Genomic DNA, 23,199 nt, shown 5'->3' with positions numbered 1-23,199 from the left:
TTGCTAAATTGTAGTCTACTGCTTTGGAAGCACCATCATTTCTAATCCTGCTAGTTGTAATCTGTCAGGCTTTATAATATTACTCATTTTTAGGTAAAGTTGTGTTTTGAACTAGCCTCCTGGGTAATAATTTTACTACTAAAGTACCATGCAGAGTATTCTTGAACTTAATCTCGCTGAATGGGTGGTTAATAGAGATTAATTAGAGAAGAAGGCTTGGGCCCAGCTGCACCGAAGCTCCCCTCTGACAGAGTTTAAAAAGCAAGAAGGTCCAGTCCAAATCTCCTTGAATTGACCTCCAGCCTGGGGAACCCTACCCATGTACACTGTGAGATGTAACACCATACCCACTCTATTTGGTGATGTTTGGTTTGGCCCTCACGCTGTGGAGCCATGCTCACTTTGAGATGTGACAGTGCCACGTTTGTAGGCTGCTGCTTGGAAAACTATGTATAGTCATCCTTTGCAAAATTTGTAAGAATAAAAGATAAAGTACATGCTTTTTCCTTTCTTTTCCTATGGTGTCTTTCTTCATAGAAGGGAGGAAACACCATAAAATAGCCTGTTGGGAAACCTGAGAACTAGCAGATCTCCAAGTCAGTGTTAACTATAGGAGAACGTGCCGAGACATGGTTAAATATAGACACCATACAGAGGGAAGGATTACTCTGTAACAAATAAAGTTTGGTTTTACTGACAGAGCTGCATCTGAACTGTATAAATGTTTGACATTCATGGTGTATGAAGCTGACTTGCATCCAAATAGTTTGGTCATTATTAAATGATATTTGGAATTGATGCATGAGACTGACTCAACAAAGTAATTGTCGAGTCTCACAGCAGTGAGAAAATAATCTTCTAAGAGACCTCACTTCACCACGTTTAAATGTGAGGCATGTTACTAGTTTGGAAACACAAAGAATTTAAGGAGGTTAAAAAAAAAAAAAAAAAAAAATGAAATGTCTTTAAACTAAACAAAACAAAAAATATAAGTACCCACCCATCACATGCAATCAGTTTTGTTCCAAGTATTTAATACTGAGATGGTTTTGAAATTCAAAGTTTTCTAAAATAAAACAAGTTACTTGTTTCTAAGAGAACACGTCTGAAGGAAAACCACCTGTATTTATCATGGTTCAGAACCTTGTGCAGTTCCATAAAAAGTGAATAACCACTATTCCAAAGCAGTTAACATCATATATCCTGAAGCAGGAAAAGTATTAAAATAATCTCAGGTTGGAGCCTGTCTCTCTTGGAATTATTTTTTTCTTTCCTTCCAGTTTCTTGAAGTTGGAAGGGTTCTGACAATCAAAGTAAAATTCAGGAAAAATATTTGCAGCTTTTTCCCTGGTTTCATAGCCAGTCTTCTAACAGTTTTTTTATAAAGTTTTAAAGTAAATTACGCATAGTTGTAAATTTTTTTAACTACCTGTGACACAATTATGTTATGCTGTTATAAAAACAACTTGAAAGTTTATACCAGCATGCAATGTAGTGCTTGAATGCTGCCCCTTTTAACTGTCAGCACCAAGGAAACTATTACTTATGAGCCAGACAAATCAGGATGAACAGAATTTCAGCTGAAGCATTCTGCAACCAGTAGACTGAAAATGCAGACTATTTCAGTCACTACTACTAACTGACATGTATTTTTGTAGTCTATTTAAGAATTGACTACTGTGCATTTATTTGCATTCATAGGGCTGGTTTGAAAAAAAAAAAAAAAAATTAAACCAGAGAATTAAAATCATCAAATGATGAAACGAAAACTAGGGGGTTAAGGGTAGGAGGAAACAATCATATATATAAACCACTTTTTCCAAGCACATACCTTTACACCAAGGTAAAAATATTTGAGGTGTGAATTAAGAAGACAGTCCCATTTTATGTTATTTTTCAAGTCATATGAATCAAAACAGTTTAGATTAGCAAAACAACAGAATCAGACCCTTTAAAGAAGAAATAGGCATGATGCAGACTGGTTTCTGTTGAACAAGTAGTTGTGCAAACACATAAAGCCACCTGCTACTAAACTAGCTTCCCATAATCAAGGAAAAAAAAAACTAAGCATTTTTTCAAGTACCATCCTTACAAAACAGCTGATGGGAGATGACTGAACTAGAGAGACAAAGAAAACAACTTCTTTCTGACAAACAACCAAGCTGGAAAGGTCCACACACGACACCAGACAGTAAGTGGTATTTCAAGAACAATTTCATTTTCCCATAGGCTAGGGAAGTGCCTTAACCCACATGTCTAAAATTTTCAAGAATTTTCCTTGTGGCACACCCACCCTCCCTCCTGTTTATACAGGAAGAGCACCCAATAAAATTGTTGTATAGCAAATAAAATTACCCTCTTAAGTCTAGCTGTGAATAATTCTAAGCACATGACAGAAGAACAATAAGCATGTTTTGTTTTAAACAGGAGCTGTCCTCTTTAAATAGAGAGTCTGACACACAGCAAAAGGTCAGAGTCTGGCCTCTCAAAACGTTTACAGCTGCTTCTCAGGTTGCTAGGGCCTAAACAATGCTCACAAAACTCTCTCACACACACACAGGCCAGCTCATACAAGATGTTTGGTGGTTCTCATTTCACTATACTTTTTTTTCCCTTCACACTCCCTCTACATTCCCTTACATCACATATATCCTACAGTTGCCACCCTGCCAAAGTGAAAATATGTCTTTTTTTATGGTGCCCCCCAAAAGCCTAAATTTCTTAACACCCTGTACTCTAAAAATACCTAGGACTATACCAGACTTTAACATGGAAAAAATTCTTGGTGGGAGTTGGTAACTTTTTTTCTCTCATGTTTCTACTTAGCAAGCCTCAGCCTTGTGTTTCACGGCAACAAGCAGCCCATAACACAGCCCAGAGGTGCTTGTGGGCCCCAGATTTCAGAATGATGTCCATAGGAGCAAAGAATGCTACCCAAAGCACAGCACTTGCAAATTCTAGATTCACCCACAAGATTCTCCCTTCTTAAACTCTGGTGACAACAGTACTATGCTAGAATTCACTGCAACACTTCAATGCTTTTAACTAGTTACACATTTTTTTTGTGTGAAAACACAAAAACTCAATTGGAGTTTTTAACCACAGCTGGACTTTTCCATGAAATGCAATAAACCACCTACTGTTGTGCTAATTCAAGAGATCCAAACCCTTTTAATTATGTATGTTTATAGAAATAATTATAACTCATACCTTGCAATTGTGCTCAGCAAGCAGTGCTAATGTCACAAAAGCAATTTAATAAAATTAAAAAACATACTAAAGCTACTAGTTAGTCATAAATGATGACTCTCTGTCACAGCATAAACAACCCTGTAACTCTGCATCACCTTGAAAGCACATGACTTTATTTGTCCTTTCCATTTCCATTTTATTTCCATGACAGTTATATACTACGATTCTTTGCAAAACATTGCATAATACACACACTATACCATTTTACATATTACTTTCACATGTATTCTATGACAGCTCCTTCTACTTCATTCATATGAAGTTAACCTTTGGGTTACTGATATCACATCAGTCATTTTTCTCCCATAATCTAAATAATGTGCCCACTAAGACCTAGTAGTTACTGTAAAAAAATTACAGCTGCATGAAACATGAGTTTACATTGTTGACTAGTTTTATACAGTCTTCAATAACAGTTTCAATTATATTAGCAATAATGCTTATAAAAACGGAGAACTTTCTCAGAAGTGCACAGGTTCACTGAACAGGGGTATAACCAGCAGATCAAATGCCACAGGAGTAAGGAGGGCACTGCAGCTGCTGCAGTCTCCACACAGCGCTGGGCTGGGCCACACACAGCGTGGCAGAATGCACTTCCCTGTGTTAGAACACAAGGGTACCTACCCAGGAGAGTCAGGCTATTGACATTCCCTTTCTGATCAATAGAAGAAATTGAGACTTGAGAAAAGAAACATCTTCTGGACATCTGTCTTGAACTTTAGAGACCCTGAATTGAAATAGAAGCTTGAATTCAGCAGATCCACCAGAGCCATTCCCACTTTAAAAGTGCTTAGAATAAGTGAAAAATAAAGATCTGTGTAAAATCAGAACTACCATACTAATCAACCATACTAACCATACAAATCTACTATTGTGAGTATTAGACATTAATTCTAAAATACTCAAATTTTCTACTTTTAATGGGCAGTTTGGCTTTTTTGTTCCTTTCCTAATTTGTGCAAGCTATTCCATGCTGCACACTCCCACAAGCCTTTTTAATAGAGAAAAAAGAAGCAAAAATTCCTTCTCTTCTACTGTTTTTTCTCTATTAGCATCTATGGCAATCTCTCTGATCTTTACATCATTCCTTTTTAAACAGAACTACCCAGTAATTTCATTAGGTATATCTGTACCAAAATTAGTGCATATTAAGACTGAAACATGCTCCAAGTCCTGCATCAGCACTGCAGAAATTTATTCTACTGTTGAGCTGTGTTATGAATAGCTGTGTCCAATATGTTATTGTATGAGCAAGCCTGTCAAGCTTCTTTCTTTCAAAGTGTTTCTTTTTCCTTGTTTGTTACAACATGCTTGCTGAGATCAGTCAGATTTAAATACCCAAATTCAATAAGCCAATCTCCCATAAGTATGCTTAACATTATGGAGCCTCATCAGTAGATTCTTCTGGAACTACATTCAGAGATTTATTGGTTCCCACACACAGCTATTGTTTAGAAGATCTTCAAAGGGCCTGTTTACTAAAACAAGTTCCAATTGTGTTTTCAGTTGCACTCAAACTGCCTGCAATACAGAGCCACAGTGCTAAAGGGGAAGAAGCCTTGGTCAGCTGTAGCTTGAAGTACTGTAAACAAACTGATAAAAAGCACCAGAAGGTGCTTTTAGTGCTTTTAGTGCAGAAGGTGCCTTAGTGTCAGCATGCCTTCCTCTGACTACACAACTCTGAATAGGCGAGCACAGATGACAATATTTTTAAAAAACAATAGTATCCTATAGCAACAATATAAAAACTTAACATGTATCATTAGTCTGGAGAGTTTTACACCACTCTTAATCACATTGGTGATGAGGCTGAGCAGCTTCCTGTAAACAGGGAGAACATCTACTAGTGATCTCAAAGTCTGAATTTCCTCTAATCCTAAGTATACTTAAATTTTCATCTTTTTTTTGCCACAGAGTCCGATGAGGCCAGGATTTCATCTCCTCACTTTTTCTCATATTGAAGTCCACATTAGGGTCACCCTTGAAAGACTTACTATGGTTTCAAGAACAAGGTTTTCATTCAAATAGTTTTATAGCATCTTTTAAAAGTACTTTTGAAATAATCTCAACTTCCAATATCTTTCACATTCATGACTGTTTCTGCAGAATGCTAAAGGGAGAAGCAGGAAAGAGTGATAAATATGAGTTTCATTCACAGGGTTTCATTCATTGTACTTCAGAAGGCACTGTGGGAGAACAATGAAGGTAAGACATAGCAATGAAGATGAGACACACAACAATGAAGATGAGACACACACATAATAATAAAGATGAGGCACATTTAAATATTGTAAAACAAGAGTCTATATCTGTTAGTCTTCCCCAAAATCTGTGAGGATCCGTATCTATGTCTTTAACTTTGGTTTCAAACTAGGTAGATAGCCCAGTATTCAAGGACTTCATTTATAGAAGAAACATAGATCATGATAGCCCTTACAGTAGACTCTATCTTAATGTAAGAATGCATCTAATTTCTTTTTTATATGCTCAAAAGCATCTTTCCCCATGTAGTCCATACGACCTTCCTCCCATTTTCTCCGTTCATCTTCTGGATTTGGTTCTTCTGGTTTGAAGCAAATAGACAGCTCTGAAACAGAACGTGCAACCTCATCCTGTGGGAAGAAGCACAACAGTGGGAAAACAGGTATTTGGTTTTTTTCATTTTAGTGCTGTGAAGTTAAATGTCAAACTTCTGCTTTGTACACTCCCGGTTAAAACAATAAAAAGAAATAAAAAAAACCCAAACAGTATTCAAACATTCATTCTTGTTTTGATAATGGGGATCTTATTTTTCCATGCTTTTATGACTTGCCATAGCATCTCTGAACATGGTAAACATTTATTTCACTTGCCTTAGCAACAATATGATAAGAATATTACAACTATGGCCTATTTAGAGCAGAGTATCTCCTACAATAAAATGTCACTATGTCTTTGTGATAATTTTCTGTTACACAGGCTTCCACCTGAATCTAAGTTCCTGGAGTTTTTGCTCATTTGTTTAATTTGATCTCCAGTGCGATCCAGTATTATTTAGCAGATAGGAGTAACATTACCAACAGAAATTATTTCAAAACCTTAATACTACTAATCATACCAATAACTCGTTCATTTGGAATGATGGTCCAAAATTGTCAGTCCAGGTTCAAGTAATCATATGTGCACAAATGGAAGACACATTATTAACGTGAACAGGAGCAAGCCTAAGATTATAACCACTAATAGATATGAAATGTAACAAGAACTAATTTAGGCAGCTACTGAAAACCTGCTCTCAGTACTATATGAGATTCCAAGGCAAAGTCATGTTATAAACACAGTTAAAATGAACCAGAATTGCCTTCCAGTGAAGCACTCACAAATTCACTATAAAAATGTTTCAGAATAGAACTTCGTGGGACAATCAGTAGATCCAACTTTTTAATTTCCCTGTAATACCCACTACTTCTGCCAATTTGGGGCAGATAAGGGACAGGACTTGTGCAAGGCCTGCACGTGCAGCCCAGGTAAGGTGTTTCAAACAGCCAACATGGCATCATATGCTTGGGCAACTGCATCCTTCCCTATTTACCCTCACCCCCCGGGTCCCACTCTGTACATGACTAAGCATTAATAAATACTCTGTAGAGCATGCTTGCTCTCTATATATGCAAATAGGCAGAAATAATTGGTATTTAACTTTCAAGCTTTGTATATACATAACTGCATTAATACAGCAATACAATTCCTTTCCAATTGGCAAGTCTTATCAACAGCTTTGGGTACCACTAATAACAAGATAAGAATCATCATGTTTTTTAGAAAGTAAAAATTTTAGCTAGGGCCTAATCAACCCTGGCTTCACAGGAGCTACAGCTTCACCTACATTTTCTTTCTCACTCTTACAGAATTTCACCGTTCATGATCATAAAGAAGCCTCACTAGGAAAATGTAGGAAATGCAGTGTACCTTAAGATATACAATTCCCTGAAACCCTGTCTCCCCCATCAGCTCCAAGTCTAACACTGCTGTCACACTGCCCACAGATAAATGCAGTGCAGGATTACAAAAAAAAGCCCAGTAGCTTAGGCTCCATGCCTGACTCATTATACATTCATTTTCCACTTGCTTGGAAACAACACTTCAGCAGGTAGAAAAACAACAAAACCAAAAAAACCACAAAAAACTAAAACAACCAAAAGAACAGAACAAAAAAATATATCTTTTTTTAAAAAAGCTTTGCTTGTATTAGTATTGGAGAGCTAAAATTAATACCATGCATTTATTACTTAGAGGCTAGCACAGGAAAATCTACATTTAAAAACTTACAAACTAGAAATGGATCATACCCCACTAATGGAAGCAGTTAAGGAATTACATAGTTAAAAGCTTAAAGAATGTATTGCACATTGCATCACAATTAGTTGAAATTTCCCAAAATTATGTTGGCAGCAGAGACATGCATGCACTGATCAACAGATGCACAATGTAGAAAGCTACAGGTACCAGTTCTGAGGTTTCCTGAAACGCAGGATGAAATACAAGTTGTTCTGAAGGTCTGTCAGGCTCAGAGAGATGGGCAGTAGAACCACTTAGTTCAACTTCACATACAGGTTGCTAAAATACAACCACTGAGGTTTTATTAGCAGCATATTTTTTCAGTTTCCTTATAAAGAGGATTTATAGAGTAAAAACCTATTTCAGTCTTGGGGTAGGGAGAAGCAGTGGATGGGAGGAAAAGGAACAACACACGCTATCACCAAGGACAAAATTCATCAAAATTCATCTAAATTCATCTCCCCCTGCTTTAACTATCAAAATGGCACTGAATCTAAGCCCCTACTATAAACAATTATGGATAAAGTACCTACAGAGGACATCTCACCTCATGATCCTATAGAGATTCAAGAGTGGCTGTCATTCTTCAGTGACTACAGAAACAACCTGGAAAGTTACCTTACAGTAGATTCCTACTGTTCATAAGACCAAATTTCAACAAGAAGAAAAATCACATTTTAGGATAATAGCTTGGTCCACAACTTCTTACAATGTATAGAATAAATACACAACAATGAATTTCAAAACAGAGGTAAAATAGATATCCTAAAAATTACTTTCCAAATATTTGTCTTTGCCAGAAATCAAAATGTAAATTAGTAGAGAGACCCCACTCTGCACTCTCTTCCACCAAAATGAAAACTATCCCACCAGACTACTGAAGCTAAGCAACAAAAAGTGCAATGATGGTGCTTCTAGGTAAGAGGATCAGGCTATTGATATCTAATTAATATGACCTTCTGATAAATCAATCCTAGTAATTAAAAAAATAAAATTTAATCTGAATTACATCTTTTTAAGTGGACCTAATGATTCTTTTTACCCCAAACAAGCATCTTGAAAGCGTGTCTCTGTTTGGTTGTCGCATTTCCAATGGAGTCAGATGCATGAGACATACAAGATAATGCATCGCTTGCAAATAAATTATTCTTAAGGCATAGAGATGGAAGATTTGCAATTTTCTTTCAGCCCCTTCACACTCAGAATAGAAAGGAAATTAAGACCACGGTTTTACCTGATGGAGTAACTATAGTCTAAAGGGATGGAACACTGAACTTAACGACAAATGTCTTCATCTTACTAGAGTAGTCCACAAATTACAATAGCAGATGACACTAGAATATTATTTTCCCCCAGTTGTACCATGCTGTAGCAGTTATCATACAACATCTAATGACGGTAATGTTCAGTTTGGAGAAGAGAAGGCTGAGAGGAGATCTTATTGCTCTCTACAGCTACCCAAAAAGAGGTTGTAGGGAGGTGAGTATTGGCCTCCTCTCTCATGTAAATAATGATAGGACTGGAGGAAATGGCCTGAAGTTGCATCAGGGGAGGTTTAAACTAGATCTGAGGAAAAATTTCTTTACTGAGATAGTAGTTCAGTGTTAGAATGGGCTGTATATTACATTTTATTAAGTACTTAACAACTTCCAGTAAATTTCTTTGTAAATTTCACTGCAAACTCTTTCAATCTCTGGAAACATTGTGCATATCTGACTGAAGATTAAAGATAAATGCTCTTCAGACTCATTCTGATGCTAGTGAGAAAATTCAGTAGCTGCAGTTAAGCTGAGTAAGATACCATCTCCCAGGTCAGAAACAGAATTTTAAAATCTCATTTTAGTACATCACTTAACTTTCTTACTGTGTATAGTAATATAAAATATACTTACAGCTTTAAAAGCGAGCTCCTCAGGTGACCACGCTGTGGGATTTTTTTCATTCGTCTCTTCTGGAAGCACAGGAACTTGCAGCAAAGTGGGCACAGAAGGACTGACCTTTTTCAGTGTAATTTCAACTCTGTTGAAAGTATGCTAACAAAAATAAGAAGATCTCACCATTGAAATACAATTTTGCAGAAAATTAGTATCTATCTTACAACCGTTCGTTGCAGGGACTTCAGTATTAAATGAGTAAGTTACAAAATTCAAAAAAGTTATGGATCCCAGATTCAGAGCATGTTTCCATTTAGATTTCTGTACTCATGCATCATCACAAGGCAAATCTAACAGATATTTACACTTTCATGCATAGCTGAAATATTTCTTTACTTCAGAATTTCTTGAAAATTAAAGCACATTTAAGTATGAAATAAAAGACTACCTATTCATGCCTCTGCTTTCCAGTTTGTCATGAGGTTAAAAAAACAAGTTCCTCTCTGGTGCTTTGATGTTAATTGTCCAGCTGACCTTACACAACTAACACAATGAGTTCAATTATGATAATGGTCTAATATTAAAAAAAATTGAGAGAATGTTTACACGTGCATATATGTGATCTAAACTGTCATGTCTGGATAAAGAATAAAAAAAAAAGGTGTAAAGTGCTCAAGTGCTCAGTAAATGATTGATGACATCTGAGTACTGTATACATCTTAAATGTCACATACATGGCATTTGCAAATCTGAATTATTTGTTACAACCAACCCTAATAAAACAAGTCATAAGGCAGTTTTGAAAATGGCTAGTTTGATGGTCTACATCAATATAGCTTTAAAAAGTCAAAAGTCTGTTTGTTTCACAGCAAGGTTATCACCTTCTCTGGATAATTTCTATCATACTTTGTGTCTAAATTGAAGAAGAATCTATAAACATGCATTCCCATACAAACTTCATCAGTTAAGAAGAAGGCTGTGGGAAATCTTTGGAAAGAAAAAAGTACTAAAAATCCTCCCATAACTGCTAGTTTAAATGTGTGTAGAAGCAATCACCAATCAACATATATGATGTTTTCTCATTTAATTCCTTGTGCTTGCAAACACAATTTTCAGAATTTGTCTTGTGATTCCAACAAATTCCAACTAACTTCTTATTGATTACCTTGTATTCCTCAGATTCTGGTTCTTCCATCTTCTGAAGTTTTTCTATCAAAGGCAATATACTGGCACTGTATATATTCCACCAGAGAGCAAGAAATGACAGCTGATGAACAGATCCAGAGATGGTGCCATCCTGAATAACTCTCTTCGTTTGAAGATTGTATTTGTAGTTCCAGGGCTTTGTCTCTCCCAAGAAGTGAACAACTTTGGCATCTCTACCAAAACTGTAGAGATTGAACATACATTAAATATTTTTTTTTCGTTTTAGTTTGTATAAGCTGCTAAAGAAACATGCTTAGCCTTACTGCTGAGGTAATTTTGACATTTTGCAACAACAATACATTCAATATGACCTTATATGTTTGGGTTTTTTCTGTCTTATTATTTTAAGGTATATTGCTTGGCATACAGCAAACAAAAAGCCTCGTTGCCATTTGCTGCTGATTCCAATTAAAAAAGTTCATGAAGAAAAATTACAGGCTCATGTAGTACCATTTCCAGTATTCCTGCATACTCTGCTCACAAATACCACTTCAAAGACTGAATCAACCATATCACTTATTGTGAATCCCATATTAAAAATCACTAATTAATATCTAGTCCTAAGTTCACCTTCCAGTCAGTGTGTTATATAGCTGGAACAGGAATTCATGAAACCCTAAATCCAACTTGTCTGCTGCCAGAAAAGTTTCTCTGACTGCATTGTCTGAAGTGATGTAGTTGCTACTACAAATTTTGTCTCAGGGAAGAACTTAATAAATGTTAAAAATAAAATAAAAAAATAAAAAAAAAAAAAAAAAAGCCTCCAATGGTTTCTCATAGAACTGACTAGGAAAGAACTTTCAAAGTAAAGCTGTCAGAACCTAATATTAAAGTAATGTAAATCTTTTCAAACATGAGCAATGCATCTCTGAAACATGAATTCCCCAGTTCAAGACAAACAGGAAACTACCAGAGAGTCCAGAGGAGGGTGACAAAGATGATTAGGGGACTGGAGCATCCCTCTTACGAGAAAAGGCTGAGAGTGTTGGGACTCTTTAGCCTGAAAAAGAGAAAGGCTAAGGGGAGACCTTATCAATGTCTACAAGTATCTGAAGGGTGAGTGCAAGGTAGACGGAGCCAGACTCTTCTCAGTAGTTCCCAGTGACAGGACATGGGGTAACAGGCACAAGCCGGAACATAGGAAGTTCCATTAAATATAAGGAAAAAAATCTTTACTATGAGGGCAACAAGGCACTGGAACAGGCTGCCCAGCGAGGCTGTGGAGTCCCCTTCTCAGGAGATGTTCAAAACCTGTCTGGATAGAGTCCTGTGCAATGTGCTCTGGGTGATCCTGCTTTAGTGGGAGAGATGGACTAGATGAGCTCTAGAGGTCCCTTCCAACTCTAACAATTCTGTGATTCTGTGACATACGACAGTGTAGGAAACTCTGAGACTTTCTGTTTGATATCACATTTAAGCTTCTACTGCACAATTTTTACATAATATCTTTTGTAACTACCATAACTTATAATCAACAGAATACGGCATTGTTAATCTCTCTTATATTTGTTAACAATGAATGTTTGTTAACAAGTTACAGAATTTTACCATCAGTCCAAAGTGTTACTACTTACTGGTTGAAAGCAGGAATGTAGGTGTATACAGCACTGCTGCTTAAGTTATAGAGGAAAGGCAAGTGTTTGCCAATATCTGCTGTTGCCCAGTTGGTGAAGAAGCTATTCAACAAGCCTTGATCTCCTCCTAAAGAATATATAAAACAGTATTATCATAATTGTGCATACACTCAAATTTTGTCAAAATTTCACATCCAAGCATGGGAGTGAGACTGGTGTGTTCAAGGCACTGCTACAAGGACTTGACAATATGGCCACATGAGCAGGTACAAGTGAAAAATACCTGATCCACTCCGATGCAAATTCAGTGTAAAAGGAGTCCTATTGTAATATATGAAGAAAGGAGTGGGAAAGGGGTTGGGTCTCCCTCAGAGCAGAAGCCTGAAGATCAGCTGTATTTCTCTCTCCTAAACCAGACAGCAAAATTAAAACTTACTGAACAAGACTCAGACACAATGCTGCACTTTTCTGGGAAGTCATTGGGTCTTAAGTACAGTGCAAGAGGCAAAGGTCTTCAACTTTGAGTTTTGTGAGGACTCAATTACATAAAGCCCAGAGAACTACCTTCTTCCACCCTGCTGGCTAACATGAAAGCCATGGATCAAACAAATTACTGAAAAGAAATCTAATATCTTGCACTTCACCCCTTATGCTTTGCTCCTTACCATCAAAGCTGCCATGCTCAGCAGCAAACTGGAGCAGTAGGTCGTAAGTTTTTAAAGAAGGTCGGAACACAAAAACACCACTATTAAAGCAGTCAGGCCAGCCAGAATCAGGAGCTGCTGAAAACTCTTCTCGATCAAACAGTTCATCAACATTGCAAAGCACCTTAGAGACAGTAGGAAAAAAGAAAAATTTTTAGAGCAAGTGTTTTTCTAGAACATAAGTAGTAAAATCAGTACCAATGGAGAAAACAACTAGTTTGGCCAAGTAAATAGCTTGCAAAACATAAGTGCAGTAGCTGTGCAAAATATGCTTGGTGTCAAAACCTGTATCTTTAATACGATAATGTAACATTAACTGTGGTTCTCCATAATTTCTCTGATAAGAGCGAAAATTCTGTGGAATTACTTCATGAGTCTCAGAGACCTTCCAGAGAGTCTCTTTAAATAGTATAGCATACCTCCATTTTAAAACTGGCCTGTCTTTCTGACCAGAAATAATCCAAACTTAAGTATATGACAGAGAACTATTTTTTAAATATCTGTCAGAAGTCCATTTGCATAGAATGTGTTTGTGGTCTCTTTTGAGAACAATCCTGAGACAACTCTCAAAGCAGCATTTATTTCTAGGCAGCCAGCAAAACTGTGAGCACTGCCAAACCAGGCCAGACGGAGCTCCTGCAGCCTTGTGACCAGGAGCAAATCTGGTCACTTCGTAGGTCAGCAGGCTGCCTGATGAGGAAGCATGAGTAGCTACTCAGAGTAGCTCCTCAAGACAGACACTAAGGTTTCCATGGCTCCCAGTACTCACCAAAGTGTCTGCATCCATGAAGACACATTTGCTATAATGAGTAAGAGTCCAACAGTGAAGCTTAGTGAAGGTTATGCCCAGTTCTGGCCTCTGCATCAGAGCCAAATGGGCCAAGTCAGCACTGTCAAACACATCCACCTCGGTTACTTCATCAAACACACTGTGGAGGACAGACCTACCAGAGCAAGCAGCAGAGAGGCAATTTAGAGAGGTTCATCCGAGTTCACCTCTGACATGAAAACAGTGACACATAGCACAACATCTTTTATGACAACAACAAAGGAGAGATTGATTGGTTAGAATGAGAAGTCAAAAGTTAAAAGTCCTTGTAAGCAGTTACTGAAGTGGCAACTATGAGGCCATAAACTATTGTGTCTTCCACTACAGGGCCAGCACATCTCAAAGTGACAGGTGCTGCATGGAGGAGAAACCAATCCTTATTTTAGTTACTTAATCTTCTATGGGAACACTAACAGAAATTAAAGCAGCTTTCATCCTGCATAATTTTCTCTGAAGAAGAATGCCATACTGTGTTCCCTATGCATCACAGAGGATGTGGCATACACTGTCAGCAGTCATTTGCACCTATTATACCCAACTGAATGCAACTTCAAAACTGCACTTTTAAAAACAGACAGTACATACTTGTTCACTACTACAAATCTTCCAGATGGGACTTTTAGGAAGACATCTTTTTTCTTTGCACATCTTTGATGGGAATTTCACAGGTGATACTAAAGCACGTAAATTTTTTTGTGGTGCCTTGAAAGAAAAAGCATTTTAAACACATCTTATTTGTTTATATTACACTATTAATGACCATGTCCTGGCTGTCATACAAAGACAGAAAAATAAAAGCCAATGCTGATTATCTCAACTGCAGAGTCATTATATTTTGGTTTTCCCTTCAAGGGACAACACAGACATGCATCAATATTTTAAGATTAGTCATCTGAAACTAAGCCCCCAAGGTTTTGGAGAGTCCTAATATCGCAGGCAGTTATGCATCTTGCTCTTTCTGAAAGAAGAACACTTGAGGAAAAAAAATAGTGCCTTTATTTCAGCTCAAAAGCAAGACAATAAAACCCGAGTTCCCAAACTTTCAACTTATGTTTGCAGTTAAGGGCTTGAGATAACTTCCAGCCACAGACTGTACTTCAGCAAGGGAATTCTTATAACAAGGCTTATCATGGATGGTATTTGGGACTGCTCTCAGAAATAGGTAGCCAAGGGAAAACTTCTAGACATATTGTGAAATGCACAGGAAGTCTATTAAAATCTTTCATGCTGTTGTTAATTCTTGCACATTATCACCCTCCAAAATACATTAATCCATACCTCATCCCACTGGAAACCTCTGGTGTAATTAGCACTGCCAATTTTCTAGATGTTGTATGGTTCCTCAAGGACTGTCCAAGAACCAGAGCACCTTGACAATACACATCATTGGTAGCAAGGGTCACAAAGGCTTGGTCTGTTACTGTGAGAAAATATTCAGGAGAGTTACTTTATAGCTTTAACATAAGCTCTTTTGGCAGGTTCCAACAAGCTCCCTCCTCCAGCTAACCAGCAGGCTGCAGCTTGTAACAACCTGCAGTTCCTGTGATAAGCTCTTTTCTCTCATAAAATCCCCCAGAAGACACAAATGAATAGAAAATCCACGAAAAATCATTGCAGAATGTACATTTCTGAATTTATTTTTTGTTCATCTGATTCGCATAATAACAGGTATGAAGTTTTTGGACTGGACTTGAACAAATATTTCCCCAAGTCTTATTGCCTAAACATAATGTCAATAAAAAAAGTCACTCTCTAAATATTTAGATTTTACATTTAGCTAACATAGTAAAATATAACAGATAAGAAATTTATTCCTGTTTATACAGCACCAAAAGCTAAGGGAAAAAACAGTACGCTAAGTACTGGCCAAAAATGTCTTCCTTTGCATGACCTCACTGAATCAACCTAACAGGCACTCTTTAATCTGTCCTCTTTGTATGGGAGTAACTGGTGCTGGCTGAACAAATGCAGAGAAGTTGCTGCTGAGATTGGTTCACCTCCCAGAAGCTAACAGTCCTACCTCAAGTAGCTGCAAGGAAATTAGGAATATTTCCAATTGTCTAAGAACACACAGGGAGAAGTTACTATAACAGAAAAAGCAAGCTACGTGCCTGCACAAAGCAGACATAATGTATTTTGTAGAGACAGCAGGCCTGTGGCAGTAGCACTAAGGGCTGCTTCTTTAGCTCTGCCCTCTGACAGAGCCACCAGGGTTCTCCTAAGGAGAGCCAGAAGCTACAACTCAGCAAGGTGAAGAGCATCCTCAGAGCAGAAGAAAGATCTCATATTTCTAGACTGCAAAATAAGCAAAAGAAGATGAGTGGGTAGCACAGATGAGAGAAATTCCACTGAGCTCTACAGGACTTCAATAAATATTTGTGCTGAACTACGTGTTTAAAACCACCATTATCTGAAGGGACAAGCAATTACATTAGATAAATTAAACCAGTGAAACAATAACAACAAAAACATCCTGTCATACAGTTTCCAGGCTCTGTGAGAGACACTGGGAAAGAATCTCACAGAACTAGTTGCAGAGAACCCAACAAATGACCTCATGGCTGCTTCAGCCCAGAGGCTGCCAAACTGAGTTCAAAACTCTAACCTAACATCAAGGTATGCAATGAAGTACCATGGTTGGTGCCAGTGCAAGCTCTCAGGTAATAGGTACTCTCCTTTTTCAGGTCCTCCAAATCCAGAGCAAAGCACAGACCCACTTCTTCTTCCCTGCTTTTTGCCCTACCTCCCACTCATCTCCAGCCAGCCCTGAATTCAAATCAAGCACATGCACCTTATGGTTGCTGACACACTCTGCAACAGATCCCTGCACCTCAGGATATCCCCAGTAGAGTTAAGCTTGGCCAAAGAATCTGAAATATCTGTCCAAACTTTAAGTAGTTTGCAGATCCCTCTGCTAAGAAAAGTCAGTATCGTTTTTAATCACAGTTTCCAGAAGAAGCAGATTTAAAAAAAGGAGCTTTCAAATCTTCCGTGATCATAACAGCTTGAGAAAGTTATGGGTGTTCCAGGATTCACTTAATAAGGAGCTGCTTACATGGAGTGGTTTTTAAAAGACAGGTGTGCAAGTGAACTGTTCCTACTGCCATTTTTCAAAAGGTTAAATATAAGCATACATTTAAAAAATTTTAAAAAAAACAAACCTGGAGACTGTTTTAGCAAAATTCTTCTTGGAGGACACAGTCAGCAAAGAAAAGCACTTCTGTGTGAGGCAACAGACATCTTTAGCCAAATAAAGGTAATAAAACAACTACTGAGAGGAACATGGGAGGTATTTTAATAAAAAAAAAGCAAACTGAGAAATTTGCAGGAATTCAAATAATTATGAAAAAAACCGAAAACATAATCTTATTGCTTCTGCAAATTCTTTTAGCTACAGAAATTGAATCTTCATATAAGTAATAAATCTAAAAATACACAAGCTACTCATCCAATAGTTCAGCAAGTTGGTATGGCAAATTACCACATCCTACATACACGTCATGCCCTGTAACTTTTGGGCTGAAGTTGTGGCCAGAATCACAAAGAAGCAAGCTGCTAAACAAATATAGCTTCTAAGAAACTCTTGCTAATGCACTACACAGAAAATAAATCAGTTCTCTCTTTTGAGAATCAGGTGTAGGATACATATTATGGCCTTTTTAAGACTGAGTCATTACAGAGATAAATAGATAACAGACTAAACCTCTGCAACATTAAAATATTTCTGGTGGAAAGCAAGAAGTACATCCTAGATATTTTAAAATAATACAGAAGCATCACTAATCTATTAAGGATCTATATGGGGATTAAAAATCAAAATGCCTGCTCTTTCATCTAATCTCTGTTTTCAAGGGAGACGTGTAATTTGACTTCCCTTGTGTTGAAAGTTCTTTGGAACTCTGTCCCTGTAAGTAAATGTTTTATTTTTATAACTAAAACTTAAGGATCAGATTTTCATATAAACTCATGAAAGTAAACCCTTTGCCTGAAAATTCTCATTTAACTGAAATAAAAGACAATGCTGAATTAAATTGAATGTACACAGGGCTTCACCAACTGATTTTAAACTGCAAAAGAAGATTTAATCCTTTAAGCTTGAAGGCCAAGGGTGTAGATTTTTAAAATTCATTGAAACTGGATTATTTTTATTTTTCTTCATGTCAAGTGCAGCTCTATGCATAGCTTTCACTTCTTTGTGCTGAATGACAATACGATTTCTCATGGAGAACACCCAATGTGAATAGTGTTAAGTTTTCAAGCAAATTGTTTTCAAGCTGTGGAACCCTATGGCTAATACTATTGACTTTCAGAGAATTATGAGAAAGTAAAGTGTGTTATTAGAATCACATTAAAACCATGTTATATGAATTTTTAAATCTGCTCATTTCTCTTGACTGGATTACCACACAGCATATGCAGATGAAAATTTAGAAATCATTATCATCAGCAATGGCTCCTCAGTTTTAACACCTAATGATTTCTCAGAACAAACCAGGGGTTTTCAAGCCAGTAACTTCAGTGAGTTATTTCAGTGCCTGCTCTTCAGCTACAGATAGCAAAACAGCAAAAAGACAGCAAAAGTAATGTGAATCACTACAGTCAGGGTGATTTTATGCAGAAACTTGTTACAGTTTTTAAACCAAGACCACCAGCTTCTCATCCTGCTTAATAGCAGTGGTACCTTGGAAAACACTGCCAGAGGCAAAATTCTTGGACAGGCTGAAAGCTAATTCTGGGGCAGCTAGAGGCTTTACTTAGAATCCACACCAACAAGCAGACAGGGTGGTTCACACTTTGATTTTCAAGAAGAGGAAAAAAAAATTTAAAAAATAGGAAAAAAAAAAAAAAAAAAAAAAAAAAAAAAAAAAAAAAAGACTGAACACCAAGTACCTCCTGAAAATGAGTGACTCATAATAACAAACACTAAATGAACCACATCCACCTGACAGCTTCAAGGTAAGTTTTAATAGGCTGGGAGGGTTTTGTTTTTGTTTTTTTTTCTATAATCCACTAGACACAGCGTTTTTAACAGATTTCAGATTTTCTTCTGATAGACACAGATAGAATAAAAGCACTCTAGCTGTGGCTCCTAGAATAACAACTCAAATTTCCCAAGTTGTCCATTCCAAATTGCGATAGAAGAGTGCAAACTCAAATGTTAGAACTGTGAAGCTGGTTAGGTCTCTGCTATCTTATGCCATTCACATAAACCTGTGCTGTATCTTGCTTTCTTAAATTCCTCACTGGTACCATCTGTTGCTCTTTTCTCACCTCCCCCCTTCCATTTCAGACACAATCTGCAGGATAAGCAGGCTGCAGCCTGAACCGGTGCCCACTAAGCCCAAAGCATCTTTCTGAAATCTCAATGTTATAACACAGCCCCAGTTTAAATCACTTTTTCTCACAATAGTTTTGTTACTCCCCTTACCACACATAGGTCCCTGTGCATCCTACCACAGGAGCACATCTTGGGGAAGATGCCTTAGACTTCTGCAAAGGTAAAGAAGGCTTTCTCACATCTCTGACCAGCACAACTGTATCAGAACCACTTGGAACACTGTATCAGAACCTTAAAAGCAGTCAAAAAGTATTTTGTTATAAGTAGATGAAATAAATAATTGTATCAGACAATAAGCTATGTCAGCCCACTATCAGAAATTATTATGCAAGTTTTCAGCAGAGGCAGTTCTTGCCTTAGTAAAGAAATGACTGTTTTAATTCCCACTTCTTCAGTCTGGGTCCAGTATGAGTAACACATTACTGATAAAGGTGGCACAACTGACATATTTACACAGACCTTTTTATAACAGAACATAAATTGACACTTGATGGCGTGCAGTATTTCTCTTGGTCTAATAAAGTTCTGCCTGATCCACAACCACATTCTCTCTTATCCTTTCTTTAAAAATAAATATTTTTAGTAGACAGGATTACTGTTATCTTGAAGGTTACAAAAAAGAAGTTGTAATTTAGTGTAGATTTTACTATGTATCTTTCAGTTAAGAACAGTTACGTTCTGCTTTTATAATTCTGCTTTCATATTCAACAGACAGTAAATGAACATTAAGAAAAATTACGTGCAACAATATCATAGTATGAAAATACACAAAACACACAGGATCCAAAGCTGGTCCCGAAATAGTAACATATCAGTTTAAAAAAAAAACATGAGTAATAGTTGCGTAAGCAACCCAAAGACGGTACTGAGGGCTTGATACATTGTTAGATGCAGTCTTTCCACCTCCTTCCAAAAAGGAGGGGGGAAAAAACCAAAACAAAGCAAAACACAGCACCGCCACGACCCTCTAATCCTCTCATCTGCAGACTCCCTTTCTGCAGCTGCCCCCAGCACTGAGGTGACACACACACGAATTCCAACGCCAGGCCAAATGCCTGAAGAAGGGATGTCTGCAGCACCCCAGACATGGAGCAGCACCTGCACCTGCCCCCCGCGGTTAGTCCTGAGCCAGTGCCTCACGGCTTGAGGGATAACTTGGAACACGGGGCTATCGCTGCTAAGGAAGAAGGGACACCAGAAAGGTTTCTCTGAATCTGCCTCAGGCTGCCGGGAGCTCATCCCTGTCTGTGCCCCTGCAGACCCATCAGGAAAGCCCGCAGAGGCCTGGGGATGCCAACCTGTAGATACAGGCAGCATGAATACACGAGTTCAGCTCTTCCATCCCACCAGCCTGAGGGTTTAAATCCGAATTAGCGATCATTCTGCTGATAAAGAAGGAGCGGACATCCTCGCTCACTCTCCCCGGGGTGCCGAAAGGGAACTGACCCCGAAGGAGACCCGGCCGGAGCCCCTCTGCTGCCATGCCGGCCCCCAGGAGGGGGCTGAGCACAGGCGGAGCTGGGTGCTGCTGCCCACCGCCACGGCAGCCCCGGCGGCCGGAGCCGCGGTACTCACCGGACATCCTGCGGGGGGTGGGACAGGCGGGAAGGGGCAGGGTCACGGCTCGGGCCCAGGGTGCCCACCCTCTGCCGCTGGCACTGCCACCGCCTCACCTGGTCGCAGCGGGCCCGGTAAATGGCGGGCAGGGATTATCCGCTTTCCCGCTGCGGACAGCGGCAGGTGATTTATATTCGCAGGGACTTCCGCGCAGCGGCAGAGAAACGGCCTGAGAGGCACAGACCACTGGGGAGGCTTGGCATGACCCGCACCGCCCCCCCTTCCCGGCCCTTGCTCTAGGGAGAAGGGAAGGGAAGAAGGGAAGGGGGAAAGGAAAGGGAAGGAAAGGAAAGGAGAGGAAAGGAAAGGAAATTTTCTTGGTACTAGAAGTCTGCATTTAGAAGATTTTCTATTTTACTTGTGTGTCAGCAACTTCTTTACAGTATAGAATAAATAAAAAGGAAAGGAAAGGAAAGGAAAGGAAAGGAAAGGAAAGGAAAGGAAAGGAAAGGAAAGAAGGAAAGGAAAGGAAAGATGCCCTCGTCACCCCCTGCCCCGCCGTGCACCCCCGCAGAGCGCTGCCCCTAAGGCAGAACAGAGCCCGTAGGTCCGGCCCCAGCAGCCTCCGTCAGCTCCGGGCCCCGCACCTGCCCTGCCCCGTGTGGCCCCGCAGCCATGGCGGGGGCGGGCGGCCTCGCATTCCCTCCGCCTCCTCTTCCCTCTCATCCCGGCCTGGCTCCTGAGAGCTGCGGGTTTGGATGGGACCTCCACAGAGCCTCCCCCTCCCAAAGGCCATTCCTGGCAGAGTGCCTGCGGGCTGCTCGGGGGCGTCGGGGAAGGAGAGAGAGAGACGCCCCTCACCCCCGGCCACCCCTGCCCCTGGCGTTGCAACACCGCCTGCCCCTATGCACACTGCTGAGCAGAAACGGGAGGAATGAAGATAAGCTGTGGGAATAGAATCAATCATAGAATCACTTTGGTTGTAGATCTTTAAGGTTATAATGAGCAAGCATTATCTCAGCACTGACGAGTCCACCACTAAACCACTAAGCTTTTAAGTACCTCCAGGCCTGGTGACTCAACCATGGAGGCTCTCCTTGGAGGCTCTATCCTGAAACCCTTTGAGGAAAACATCAATGTCTTTGCTGGTAAAGATCGCAGAATGTGGGAAAAAAAAAATCTTAGCAAATGATTGCAGTGACTCAAGAGTGGCTTAAAGCAGTCATGATACGTGAGATTCTCCAGGAGTTAAAGACTGTCTGGACAGTCAGCCCCAAAACTTCTCTGGAGCTACCATAGCCCCTGTGGATATGCACAGTCTGAAAACTTATCATTTAGATATATAAATAAATATTTTCAGAGATCTTGTGTTATTGTGTTATATTATACATAATATATATGTATTTTCATAAATACAGATATAAATGTACGTATATTCACACAGCATGTTTTTGCCAATAATTTAGCAGTGAGGTAACCAGTAACTGTAATGCAGCCAGAGTATCTCTGCATGGTAGTTTTAGGCTGATGAGGTTCATCCAAGGCATTTGTGCATCAAACGGTTCTGTGAAGGTCAGTAACTGTTTAGAAAGAGGACAACAATTTAAGAGTGTGCCACTGAAGAAACTGCACACGCCACTCAACTAATTAAACCTTTATTTCCAACAATTTGCAGGTGACCTGTGTTGCCATTCCAAGCTGCAGCATCTGTTCTCTCATGCACTGAGAGTATCTCCAAGGTTCACCAATAGAAGAGAAAGTCATTGCACTGCATGGTGTTGAAGGAAGGAAAGACATAAATAAATAAGAAATCAAGTTTTACTTATCCTGCAGAAACAAAAATCTCAGGAAATGTGTACATCATCTGCCTATATTGATGAGTCAACTAAGCAATATAAGTATGATCACTTCTACATGTAATTTTAATGGCAGATCTATTTCAGTTAGGGAACTTTATAATCAACAAAAGCATTTTCTTGGTACTAAAAGTCTGCATTTAGAAGATTTTCTATTTTACTTGTGTGTCAGCAACTTCTTTACAGTATAGAATAGATTTTAGATGCCAAAGCCAATAATACAACCTGGAGTTCTGACGGTCTAATATGCAGCTTATATTCCTTCTTTCCTTCCCCTACCAATTTAAATAAGCCACAACTTCCCCATGAAACCCCCAATTATATGAAATAATGATGATTATTAATAATATTACAGAAATTATTGTTGCCATCATCATTGTCATAGTAATTAAAAGGGAAATTAGCACTGAGAAGTGTACCTGCACACTGGTATATTGGTTGTATGTTGATGTAATTAGACAAAAGAGCTATAGAGAGATAAATCAATTCATGCTTATGGTTTTTCTTTAAGTAAATCTGCTTTTTGGGTAATAACACAGGTAAGAAAATATTTTGAAATGTTTTTAACAAATTTAAATAAATTGCAATAAAAAGCAAACATGCTAATAATGCACATTCTCTGGACACTGCTGAAAAAAACAGAACAAGAACCCACAAACAAACAAAAAACCACCAAACAACAAAAAGAATTC

At 38.7% G+C, this 23,199-nt stretch overlaps 1 protein-coding gene across 8 annotated transcripts; it reads right to left on the bottom strand.

The window, feature by feature from the left end:
- Positions 1-3,343: 3,343 nt before the first annotated feature.
- GYG2 (glycogenin 2) lies at positions 3,344-21,469 on the bottom strand. 8 transcript variants are annotated; one of them, XM_071747439.1, is made up of 9 exons: positions 21,299-21,437; positions 15,035-15,176; positions 13,697-13,871; positions 12,889-13,051; positions 12,224-12,350; positions 10,609-10,831; positions 9,462-9,602; positions 7,738-7,848; positions 3,344-5,864 (listed from the first exon to the last, which is right to left on the bottom strand). In XM_071747439.1, exons 1-9 carry the CDS (start codon positions 21,375-21,377, stop codon positions 5,703-5,705), a joined length of 1,323 nt encoding a protein of 440 aa, XP_071603540.1. In that variant the 5' UTR covers positions 21,378-21,437; the 3' UTR covers positions 3,344-5,702. The 8 variants fall into 8 exon arrangements, 6 of the variants coding, with proteins under 6 accessions (XP_071603540.1, XP_071603559.1, XP_071603550.1 ...); XM_071747458.1 differs by lacking the exon at positions 21,299-21,437 and adding an exon at positions 20,670-20,971; XM_071747449.1 differs by lacking the exon at positions 21,299-21,437 and adding an exon at positions 20,541-20,666.
- Positions 21,470-23,199: the final 1,730 nt, after the last annotated feature.

The sequence above is a fragment of the Heliangelus exortis genome, chromosome 1 (genome assembly GCF_036169615.1).
Source record: "Heliangelus exortis chromosome 1, bHelExo1.hap1, whole genome shotgun sequence".
Classification (NCBI taxonomy): domain Eukaryota; kingdom Metazoa; phylum Chordata; class Aves; order Apodiformes; family Trochilidae; genus Heliangelus; species Heliangelus exortis.
Note: the sequence above shows the minus strand (reverse complement) of the source record. Positions and strands in the feature narration are given on the sequence as shown.

Excerpts from the sequence above, each read along its gene's own strand:
- GYG2 (XM_071747439.1), bottom strand. The coding sequence starts at position 21,377 with ATGAGAGGGAAGAGGAGGCGGAGGGAATGCGAGGCCGCCCGCCCCCGC. Across the intron at positions 13,872-15,034 it reads GAGGTTTCCAGTGGGATGAG|GTCTGTCCTCCACAGTGTGT; the intron begins GTATGGATTAAT and ends TTGCTCTGGTAG. Across the intron at positions 10,832-12,223 it reads TACATTCCTGCTTTCAACCA|TTTTGGTAGAGATGCCAAAG; the intron begins GTAAGTAGTAAC and ends CAATCTCTACAG.